Below are 12,500 nucleotides of genomic sequence, written 5' to 3' on the forward strand. Positions count from 1 at the left end.
GAGTAAAGAGTAAAGTGTGTGAGCCAAGCATCATTATGTTTTTATAAGTTATAGTCATAGTTCATATTTTATGTTCTTGAGTGCTTATTATGGCTGTTAAACAGTGAGTAACAAATTGGACATGGCACAAATGTGACAGCACAAGACCTTCAGATAGAATGTATCTTCTCTGAACTAAAACGGCTACTTTAAAAGGTCAAATTCTTTACTCAGCTGAGATCAAGACACTTTTTCAAAGATCGGGCCCTCTGGGGACTTTTGGGTGGACCAAAAGCAGGACATTTCCAGCGCTACACCCCCACTTATACAGCCTTAGTGGACAGCCTTGGTGGTTTTCTCCAGCAGACAATGAGGCGATGCCGTGTCCAAAAAAACCTAATACCTGACCCGCGTATTAAATATTAGTTCTCAATAGGGAAGAATAAAATATAATGACTTAAGCAGAGAAAGCCCAGGATGTCCACAAAATGCTCCAAATACATCCATCCCCCCTGATGCTGCACCACAGAATTCAGGAATATTATATGGTATTAAAAAGGGGTAACCACTAGGCTTTGCCTTACAAAGGCAAAAACGTGTAGTCTTGTGGTTGCTGTCCTTTTTATGTTTAAGTCCATTCGGAATCAAAAGGTTTGAGAATGTCGTTATGGTGACCAGCATTTTCTGTAGATTAGAGGATTTCCAACGCATTTTATAGGCTTGGTAAATCTATAAAGTTTCAAGCTGGCTTTAGGCTGACTCCAGTGGGGGATGAGGTTCTGTTAAAAATTACGCTCCATGTTATCTCACAGGTGCAAATTGAAATGGGTTAAACTCCTTCCACGGCTTTAAATTCCTGCTCATTGGCGTGAAGATTCGATAGCCACTGTACGCTCGGCACGCTGCCCAAGCCTGGATCAGCTTGTCCTGGACGCTTGCCTAGCTCGGGCTGCCTGCTGACAGCGCTGGCTCAGACCTCTGTGCCAGCGGCCTGTGAGCGGGCACAGCGAATGGAGGAGTTGGAGCAGAAGGGTGGGGTGGGGGGTTGGGGGCCTGTCTCAGTGTCCCTCGGACGTGGACGAGACACACAGCCCCGGCATTAGCGCAGTTCGAGCACTAATCCAACACAATCCGTCCCAGACCAAACAGCTTACTCTGGGGGAGTGCAGTGCCGGGGAAAGGGCAAGGGGTGTGTGTGTGTGTGTGTGTGTGTGTCTGTGTCTGTGGAGTGTGTGTGTGTGTGTGTGTGTGTGTGTGTGTGTGTGTGTGTGTGTGTGTGTGTGTGTGTGTGTGTGTGTGTGTGTGTGTGTGTGTGTCTGTATTCTGTGTCCTGTGTGTGTGTGTGTGTGTGTGTGTGTGTGTGTGTGTGTGTGTGTGTGTGTGTGTGTGTGTGTGTGTGTGTGTGTGTGTGTGTGTGTGTGTGTGTGTGTTTGTGTGTGTGTGTGTCTGTGTGTCTGTGTGTGTGTCTGTGTCTGTGTGTGTGTCTGTGTATGTGTGTGTGTGTGTGTGTGTGTGTGTGTGTGTGTGTGTGTGTGTGTGTGTGTGTGTGTGTGTGTGTGTGTGTGTGTGTGTGTGTGTGTGTGTGTGTGTGTGTGTGTGTGTGTGTGTGTGTGTGTGTGTGTGTGTGTGTGTGTGTGTGTGTGTGTCTGTGTCTGTGTCTGTGTGTGTGTGTGTGTGTGTGTGTGTGTGTGTGTGTGTGTGTGTCTGTGTGTGTGTGTCTGTCTGTGTGTGTGTCTGTGTCTGTGTGTGTGTGTGTGTGTGTGTGTGTGTGTGTGTGTGTGTGTGTGTGTGTGTGTGTGTGTGTCTGTGCGGAGGCTGGGTGTTTGTGTAGACCCAGAGAGACAGGCTCGTGAAAGCAGGTGTTAATTAGAGCCAGGGCTCTAGGGTGAAGCAGCGAGTGGTTGGAGTTTGGGTTGTGTGTGTGTGTGTGTGTGTGTGTGTGTGAGAGAGAGAGAGGGTTGAGAGCAGGAGCTGTGACATCATCACCCCCTCTGTCCCATCAGGGAGTTGACACTGACAGGACCTCCATTGTTTGGTGGAGGGGGGGTGGGGGGTGGAGGGGTAAGGTGATGAGGGAGGGTGGGTGGTTGGGGATCGGGGCTCCATGTGTTAAACATCATCCTCCCACGTGCAGCGGACGCCGACGCGGGGCTGAAATCTTACCCCGCACCCAGGAGCGCCCCGGCTGATGAAAGACAGTCTGGGGCGGGGAGCAGCGAGCTGCTGGAACACCGAGGCTGGAGAAATCCAGGCTTGTCACGCCACAAGCCACCCCCCCCCTCCCCTAAACACACACTCACACACACAGGCACACAAACACACACCCACCTCCATATCCCAGGGGGCTGATGGGAGTTGGAGTCAAGTGTATGTGTGTGGGTGGACTGAGAAAGAATGACAGTGAGAGAAGGAGAGTGAGTGAGAGAGAGACAGACAGAGAAGAGAGACACAGCGAGACAGAGAGAGAGAGAGAGAGAGAGACATAGACGGAGAGAGAGAGAGAGGGAGGGAGGGAGAGAGAGAGTGAAAAACAAACCGGGAGGAAGAGAACGAGACACCTGATCTATGTCTGTTTGTCTGAGGCAGAGAGACTGACCACAGGCCGGGCCGGCAGGGCCTCGAGACGGACAAGCTCCCGGACATGAGCTCTCACGCACGCAAGCGGCTCCCGCGCAGCACAAAAGGGCCACACGTAATTCTCTCTGCCTCTCGCCCTCGCTGTCAGCTAGTTTCCTCTGAAGTGCCAAAGCTGGTGCCTGGGCCAGACGGCTGGTCTACCCACCAGTCTGTCTGTAGCTGTGGTTGTAGAGTCAGGTAGCAGCTTTGTTTTGTCTACCCCTGTGAGTGCACCATTTTTAGACTCAGCAGCCTGTTGTTTCTCATATGCATACTATAATGCCAATCATCTGTTGTTGCTGCACGCTAGTTTGTGTGTTAGTGTGTGTTAGAGTGTGCGATACACACACTCATGGACACTGTGGAAGTTGCGTGCCAGTGTGTGTTTACGTTTACGGTCAGTGTTCCCTCCCTGACCACGTGTCACGTGTGTGAGGATGGCCCACACCGCTGGCCAGTGATCACAACGTCGGACGCTGTTTGTGTCGAAGTGATGCGCTAACCCCTCTGGCCCCTGCCTGCATTGACCCTCGGCAGTGGACCGGGCCAGTGTGAGTTCACAGGCTGCGCCTTGTGCAACACAGTGCTCTCTTTCTTCACTCTCCCCCTGAAGGGCAGTCTCGCGTGAAGCCAGTTTCCGGGCAGACAAAGTGTTCCCATGGACTCAACAGGGGTGAATGATGCCTCAAGTGCCGACCCAGAACTCAAGGTCCTGCACCTCACAGACAAACACATTGCTCCAAAATATCTGTTCCAGAGGGGCTGTGGAAAAGTACTGTTTTTTACTGGGGTTTTTTTCGGATATGAAGAAATTTTATACAACTGAAATGACTTTAGATGTCCCATCTCTAAATTGTTGGATATTAGCTGTCAGCTGTCTTCTTTTGCAGTATGTGGTGTGAGTGTGTGTGTGTCACACATCTGCATCGAGTGTCTCTTTGGCCCTTGGGAGTCTCCGGTTGTAAGAGAGAAAGTATTCAGTCTGAAATCTAGATCCAGCTGCGTGGTATTTATTGCGTCCAATAAAATGCCTCTGATTCACAGTAGCTTTTATTGATCATTCATGTGTTCCAGTGTAGCAAGAATATAGATGCGACGTGCCATTGGAAAAGCCCGGTGATCCAGTTTCACTGAGCCAAATTTTATTTTATTTTCTTCCAGGGCAATACCTTCAGGTGCCAGGTCCGCTAGCATTGTGCATTAAATCCCACTGTCAGACAGAGGATCAGTTATTTTTCTTTTTCTGAGAAACATCAGACAGAAAAGGGCTTTTTGTTGGGGTGGGCGAGAGGGGTGTCTGGCAGCCATGACACCTGAGCGAGGGCGACGGGGCGCGGGGTGCGCCAGGGAGTGTGAGTGGTGCTGATGGATGGCCTCTCAGCTGCTCCCACCAGGGCCCGGCGGATCTCCTTTCTGCCCCCACAGCCGCCCCGCCGTGTGCGGAGGTGGTGCGGCTCCGACTGGGAGAGGAAAGAGGGTTCTTCAGTGGAGGAGCGCTTTAGGGTTTATCTGCTGATAGTGACTGAGCAAATGTCTCATTTAGCTCCTTAAGTAGATAAGAGGAATCCATGAAGGCTGCACACAGGATTTATGCTGATCTCTCAGTGGGGTTTTATAAAAAGCTCTAATCCATTTTTAGAAGATTCTATGGAGAAACATATTTTATTGAAGGTCTTGTATTGTCATAGAATGGTAACGCTGCATGTTGGTATGGCCAAATGCATGAAAATTTTGCATATTTCTCCTCTAAAGGATCCTTATATTTGAGCAGAACCAAGGGTGTATTGTATATAGAGAGCCCAATGACTATTTGTTTGGGAGTATGTGTTACATTTTCTTAATATGGCAACTCTAAGGTTTAAGTGTCCTTTTGTAAGGTGCAAAGCACACACTAATATGTCCAATATTTCAACATAGCATAATAACAGTTACAAATTTACAAGATACACATTTACAAAATGCTCTCCTATTCAGCTGAAGTTCTAAATCTAAATGTCCATGTCATACTGTGTAGCCTATTTAGTTACATCAGCAAATCAACTTCTTGATGTAGAAAGGCAGACCACCTTTAAACGTGACTGTCAAAAATGGATCAATTTCCATGGGCTGATTAAATTGGATATTCAGATGTGGTTGATAAAAAGATGGTCAAACAAAACAAAAAAAACAACAAACAAATAAACTAACCCAGGGCAATTCCATATTTATTGATTATACATGATCCTGTCACTGTTATTGTCTCTTCTTTTTCCATTGATGCCTCATATGGACATTGGTCGCCATGCTCATTTTGGAAAAGGTTTTGGTCTGTGGCTCTCTGAGACACGCCCAAGTACAAATACACCAGTCGCCTTTATTACATCACAATTTGAAACAGCTGTTCATCTTGATCAGGTGATCAGGGATGTTATGGCCAGGAACATCTGAATCTGCTCTCCAGGAATTATGGCGCTGATTAATAATAATTATTGTCCTGTTCTCAATTTTGAACATAGTTTCATAATTCTCTTCTGTAGTCAATTTTTTGCCATTAACTCAAACTTGAATCTTGAATATGATTCTGATTCAGAGCATGTAGTACTGCTCCTCAGTGGAGTTACAGGGAAACTACACCAGGCGTGTAATTGAAGCGTTCCGTTTGTGACGCGTAAAATCCATTTTAGAAAACTGGTGTATTTTTTCCGAACATATGCGCCGCTATCACGTCTGGTGTAGCTACTTCCATTGATTATAGTGGAAGCTAATTGTTGCAGCAGACGCAACGCGAACGCTTCAGTTACGTGCCTAATGTAGCTTCCCTGTTACAGTAGAAAGAATGCTACCCATATACCCTGTACTGTGTATATATAGCATATAGCATAAGATCTGGGTAGCATTCTTTCTATCTCTACAGTTTATATACATATATCTATACAGTATGCGTGTGTGTGTGTGTGTTTATGTGTTTATGTGTGTGTGTATGTATGTGTATGTGTGTGTGTGTGTGTGTGTGTGTGTGTGTGTGTGTGTGTGTGTGTGTGTGTGTGTGTGTCTGTGGGTGTGTATTTGCTTTGATGCTTTTTTCTTGTGAAGGATTCTGTGCAGAACCTGCAAGGGGGCAAATCTGTGCTCTTAGTAAAGCACAAAACTATTCCCACATGGCCTTTCTCTCCTTTTATGTGGAGCAGACCTCCATGTGGACCTCTCGTCCCCAGGTGCGGCAGAGTTTGGTGCACTTCTACGCCCCCAGCCACCTACTTCCTCTCGCTGTTCTCCAGTCAAGGTTAGAGCTGGTCATCTCCACTGACCAGGGGGAGCGATATTAGCTATGTGGTGCACGGCGTGCTAACCGCTGCAGCTCCTTGCAGCCTCAGCTTCAGAAACTGTCAAAGGAGTCTTGCAGGAAGTGCGGAATAATTTAGAGGCATGCTGTGCTGCTCGGGCCCATCTTGACTGATTGTGCAATGGAAAGGATGGAGAGGGAAGATTTATTTCTCCTGGAGGAGCCGCTAATCTTGGGAATGGGGATAGGTGGGGATGGGGAGGGAGGAGAGGGAGGGGGAGGGGGAGGGGGGGGGGGGGGAGGGCACGGTTTTCACTGACCACATCCTACACAGACGCGCAGCCTCTGTTTTCCACTGAATCACGCACATCTGCGCCTGCAACATGCCACATCCACAAAGAGGCGCGCGCAAACAGGGACACACAAAGCACAAACAAACAAGCACATGTGCACACAGACATGCACACACACACACACACACACACACACACACACACACACACACACACACACACACACACACACACATGCACACACACACACACACACTCTCACGTACACACATTCAGACAACCCACATACACCCACACAGACGAAGACAGACACACAACAGGACACACACGCACACACACACACACACACACGCACACGCACACGCACACATGCATACACACACACACATACACACACACACACACACACACACACACACACACACACACACACAAATGCTCTTACCTTTTTCCCCTTGTATCCCCTTTTCTGCTGCAACTACTGTCTTGGGAGGATATGCGGAAGACATCGCACATTTCCTCTGCTCTCTTCTCCAGCGTGAGAGGGCGAAAAGCAGACGGCGCAGGGCAGCAGCAGGAGGAGGAGGAGGAGGAGGAGGAATAAATTTGCAGGTGGCCTAAAACAACAATGAGAGGACGAGAAGAAAGAAGGGATGTGTCTAGGCTGCAGCAGACGTCTCAGAGAAGCTCAGGCCAATAACATTTTTAAAAAAAGAAAGAAAGAAAGAAAGAAAGAAAGAAAGAGAAAAAGATTGCTCCTGGTTTGTACGTTTTGCTTTGACAAAGGCCAGTAGTCCCGCTGGCTTCGGCCTGTTAGTGATGGGGTGAATGGATGGAAAAGGATAGAGGGGTGCTGGCGAAGAAGAGATGAATGGATGTCTGGGGGTCACACCTCTGATTAGCCCAGACAGGGAGCTGTGGAGGATGGGTAAGCGATCCTCTTGTGCCGAGAGAGAGAGAGAGAGAGAGAGAGAGAGAGAGAGAGGGGGGAGAGGGAGAGGGAGAGGGGTGGGGAGAGGGGGGCGAACGCACATGTTGCCCTGTTAACACTTTCCATCTCTGACAAGCCAGTCCCATGTGTGAAATCTCATGGTCGCAGAGCAGGAGCACCAGGGGGATGTTTAATATCATTCCCATTCATTGACAAGAGGAGGCCAAATACGCCTGTCAAAACATAGATACTGTACATCTCGCTGGGCTGGTTTAAGCACAAATTTGGCTTAGAATAGGGCTCCCCTCATTCCAAGCGCAATTCCGTCCAGACTTAATAGCTGCTGAGAGACCAGAGGAACCAATCTGGGGGAGATCTGGAAAACACACCCTTTCAATTTCATCAGTGTTTCTTATAGAATTATAATCACCATGAACAACTCATTAGTGCGTGTGCTTTTCCAGACATTACGAATGTGACCTAATGATAGCCGCTCATAGCAGGTAATGCGATTTCTCATATTAACAAATGATTTCCTGCAGCCGGATGTTCCAAAATTATGTTTATATTATGCATGACGACTTGGCTGCTAAGTGGGCACAAGGCTTTTATTCATTGTGTGCTGTATCAGTGGAGCACACACTAAACATGCTTAACTTCTTTTCAATCAACCATTTCCATTGAAGGGCAGCACATTGTTTGGCATTTTATTTATGAAAAATGTGTCTTTGCTAATTCTGGTAAATATTGGCAATTAAATGCCTTATATATTTTATTTTTCAGTTTCACTCACAGACACCCCATAATTTTCTAAAAATCCAGAAATATACTATCACATCCAAATACAAGGGTCATTATCTTGAGCTATATTTTCTTTTGTGAAGAACATCTCTCTCCTCAGTCTCTTTCCTCGTTATGGAAATAATTGAGCTATGGCCTAGTCATCTGATTGTAATATAAGATTTTGAATGATTTGTTCATGGACAACATACTAATGTAATTTAGGTGGTAGATTTAATGGTTCATAGCATCTGATTTATAAGACCCTCAGTTTGTCACACACAAAGCATTATCCCTTATTGTGTTAAGAAATCAAAAGGGATATAGATTACATGAAAACATGACTGGGAGAGTATAAATACCCCATTTATAACTTTCCTTATGAGAGAGAATAAGTCTTTGTCTGCTTTGATGTCACAGTAAAATGTTGCTTTAGTAAACAATAACAGCATGCAGATGGACCGTCCCCACTGGCAGGACAAGCTTTAATTTCAATGGGCGCTTCGCAGTCATGACCTCCACACCTCCGGCTATCCATCAACCCCCTTCCCCACAGACCTGGCCAGTACTACCCTGGTGCTAGTGGAGGAAGGGTGTCAAAGTAAAAGCCCCCCCCCCTTCTCTCTGCTGTTTACCTGCAGGTTTAGCAACAATATGAGAACAAATAGAAAGGCCAAATAATTATATTTTGCCAAGTACTGACAGGTAATTAAGTGTGACGTGTTTACATTAGTTTTACATGTTATAATGTGTAGTTATAAATGTTTTGTTATCAGTTAATAAGCTTTTTATAATCCATTACTTATACGGTCAAAATTCACTTCACAAAAGGATGATGTTATTGTTAACGAAACGCACGTAAAGTTATAGCAGTAACATAATATTTTTGGCAAAGGATTTAAGTGGAACCTTTCAACTCGCAAGCGTGTTTCAGTTCATGGTTAACCGTCGCTTTCAAAAGTAATCTCATCTCCTTGCACTTATAGGCCATTTACAGGGAATTCTTGTTGCATTTGTAACATCACTAGCTGTTCAACCAACTGCTGACAAATGTATTTTTGTGCTTCACATTTATTTGACTTGCCCGCATAAAGGTCATATTCTCAAAGCACAACGTAATGTGTTTTTAAAAGAATGTCCCAAAGCGAAATCTGCTTTCATAATCACAAGCTGGCTACAGGGTGATGGAGCTACCCTTGTTATGTTTGAGTTTCTGGAAGCTTCTGCCGGTCTCTTAATTTCAACACCACTACCAAGTTGACAGATGCCAAAATCTGAGGGATGTCTCTCCTAAATTTCTACAACCTTGTTGTCTAAATTGCTGGCAGAGGTTCATCATGGCCCTCCACATGAAAAAGCTTGATTGGTCATACATTTTGTTGTCATCATATTTTTTGTCCCGGCAAAACTCATCTAACACATGTCTACCATACAGATTTCAGCACCCTGGTTTCAGCTGTCATGACGGCTGGATAGACAGACAAGATCTACTGACAAAAGAGAGCCGGCAGTCCCAACATTCCCAGTAGGATTTCCCTGAGTCCTACCCTAAATCAACAAATTTATCATCCCTTCCATAAACACAATCTAATATCCCGGTCAAATGAAATCCAATATATAATTTGGGGTCTAGCTTGTATATTTTATAAAATGTCTTAGGTGTAAATGAACGACGAGCTCCTGGAGTGTCATTTTTTTTTATTAGCAGCAGCACTAATACCATCATTATGTTTTATATGTCAAGTTTATTTTTACAGCCATTACCTCTAATACAATAATAGGCCTCATAGCTGTGGAATGCATAGGAAGTAATGAAGGATGGGTTTGGAGCAGCTGTGGGCTGCAGGGGTCAGTGGTACAGTTAGACTTAACCCCTGCCGTGGGTGTGTGTGGAACGGTTCCCTGGCAAGTCCAGGGCAGTAACCCCTCCAGTCTTTGTTTGGCCAGCCCCAGGCCCCCCGGCACATAGGCCCGCCATTGTGAGTTCCTCTGGACTCCTGGATGCTTTACTTCTGTTTTCTTTTGGAAGCAGGAAATTGGATGACTGGCTACCTGCTACAACAACATCCTGTACTTGAGAAGTGGTCTCTTCGCCCATACCCACCTATTATTTCCTCCCTCCTCTCTCCCCAAAAGCCACGCCGCTGGTCAGCCTCCAGACTTCTGGTACGACGGCTACGGGGGGGGGGGCCCTCCTCATGCGCCGGCCTGCCGGACCTACATAAAGGGGGCGGGTGAGATCAATTTTTGTACCCCCGGCCAGATGCTTCCGTCGAAAATAGTTCTGGGGGCCAAGTCCATAACTGGCGCCAAATTTGCAGCTCGCGGCCATTCGCGGCTCAGGTACGGTCCGAGTAGTTTGTAAAAGGAGTTGGGAGCAGCAGGGCGGACTGCGGGCCTAAAACACACTACACACTGTTTCACATGCTGCTCACATTAAATATGCTCTTTTCCGAGCCAGCTGAACCGCATGCATGCGTATCGTTAAAATGTGCCGTGGGATTTATAGTCACATGGACACATGATTTATGAGCAAATGGATGAAATCTCTTCCTGCTTATCTTTATAGAGAGGTGCTATGTGTTCACCTGCCTGAAGGCAGGCTTTGGTCAGCAAGGACGAGGTCAATCAATAGTTGTTCATCACATCCAAGGCCCATTAGTTAGAGAAACCCAGACAATGAAAGTAAATCTTGCCCTATAGAGTACATTCAATATACCCCTGACACACCATTAGAGTAGCCTTTTAAAGAATTTAATTTAAATGAAAGATGAGAGTTCCAATTAGAGTAAGGGTTTGGGGGGAGTATATATTTTTTATGTCCACATTTCTGGACAGTGTTGTCATGCTTTTTGGACCAAGACGTACACAGAGGCCCAAAACAAAGGCACAAATGCAAGCCAAGAAAGTGTAACTGTTTGCTCTTTCACCTCATAACTCAAACATTTGAGGTTTGGGTAGACAAAAAAAAATCACCATATAGATATTTCATTTTTTGACAATTTATTCTTTTTTTTTGCAGATCTCAATACCAACATCTGTTTATCATTTCATCAAATGTAAAAAAAAAAACAATAAAAAGAGGCAAAAATGTATGCTAAATCATTGTTCAAAAGTAACGCAAAAAGTATACTCTAAGAACCTGACAAACAAGAAGGGAAAAGGGGGTTGAGGCACTCTTGGTTTAGTAATACTGCTGGAATCCTGAGATAGCCTCTTTCGGTCAGAGCCGTTAGCAGGTGGTTGCGGTCAGACTCCACAACCAGACGCCTGCAGTGGAAGCCTGCAAGCCTCAACAACCGGGCAGCAGTGTCCATCACTGTTCACACTGTTACGACGAGGAGAGCTCACTGAGAAATGTCTGTGAATGCTAACGACGCAAAAGCCGTGACTCGCATGGTGCAGTCTCTCGTTTCCCAAGTCTGTGGGCTAATCATAGTTCCGCAGAGATACGCTGACCAGAGAAAAAGGGATGAACTTTCAGATCAGACCACATCGGGTGGGGGGTGGGAGGGGATGGGATGGGGGATCTTGGACTGTTCCAAGTCTCTGGCCAGAGTGTCCATGTGGGCGGTCCCACACTGGGGGTTAACAACAAAAGAAAACAAAAACTCGAACAAGAGTTCATGATGGCCATCGTGCCATCCCAGTCAGTCAGTCCAACGTGCCAGGGAGTTTTGGTGTCTCTGGTGGCCCAGAAAGGAGGGCGGGAGGCAGGGGGTGGTAAAAAAAGCGTCACGGAGGCCCGCTTCACTCCGAGCTGGGCGAGGCAGCCGAGTCAAGGTCATCGGCCTCCAGGTCATGGGGGGAGGCAGGCTGTCCTCCTTTGACTCTCTTCCACTTCATCCTCCTGTTCTGGAACCACACTTTCACCTAGAGAGAAAAAGAGGGGGAGCCAGAGAGAGAGAGAGGAAGAGAGAGAAAGAGAGAGAGAGAAAGAGGAAGAGATTGGTCATCACAGCACTGGTCACAAATAAAGCCAGAAGCAAACGATCTGGAAGCCAGATGATTGTCAGACATATGGTTTACAGTGGTTTCTACACGTTGGTGTCTTGCTGCGATGCAATTTTAAGTCTAACTCTCCCAGTGATTAAAAATGGCGCAATATGGGGGCAATAACTCTGGCGACCACCAGGGACGTCAAATCTGTGACCCTTGTGCATCCCTCTCGGCATTCCCCATGGCAACGGGGGAACCGCAGACAATCTGTTCCCACACTATTTTTAAAAAGTCCGTCCCCAGCTCCGACTCGGCCTGCCACTCACGTCGGCGCTTGGAAAGGCTGGCTGCCAAGATATGTAGGATGCATCGGAAAAACTGGAGACGGAGCAGCCGGGGGACTGGGGAGGCGAGTGGGGAAGGGCTGGGATCTGGCGCGGGCCGAGGGTGCCGGGCCTGGGAAACACATCTAGGACCAGACTAAGGTCTGTCACTGTGAAGCTGCGGCCTCATCCGTGCGGCTCTAGCGAGGCTGGTATGGAGAGCGGGGAGAAGCCCCCGATCGCCGTTTATATTTTTTTTTCGCACCCCGTATAAATGGGAGAAAAACAGTTTACTGTGGTAGTTACAAATGTATGTCACACTGTATCCACTGAGGTGAGGTCTGGTTTGAAAGCAAATTTTTAAAAAAGTGTGTAAG

The 12,500-nt window shown here is 46.8% G+C and overlaps 1 protein-coding gene across 1 annotated transcript in view; it reads right to left on the reverse strand.

Moving 5' to 3' along the window:
- Window positions 1-11,390: 11,390 nt before the first annotated feature.
- Window positions 11,391-12,500, reverse strand: part of meox1 (mesenchyme homeobox 1) — an 8,772-nt gene continuing 7,662 nt past the window's right edge. Inside the window, exon 3 of the mRNA XM_048233956.1 lies at window positions 11,391-11,734. Within this exon, the coding sequence (XP_048089913.1) occupies window positions 11,612-11,734 (123 nt within the window). The 3' untranslated portion in view covers window positions 11,391-11,611. The remainder of the gene's footprint in view (window positions 11,735-12,500) is intronic.

Source organism: Alosa alosa, chromosome 22, assembly GCF_017589495.1.
Source record: "Alosa alosa isolate M-15738 ecotype Scorff River chromosome 22, AALO_Geno_1.1, whole genome shotgun sequence".
In the NCBI taxonomy this organism is placed as follows: Eukaryota; Metazoa; Chordata; class Actinopteri; order Clupeiformes; family Clupeidae; genus Alosa; species Alosa alosa.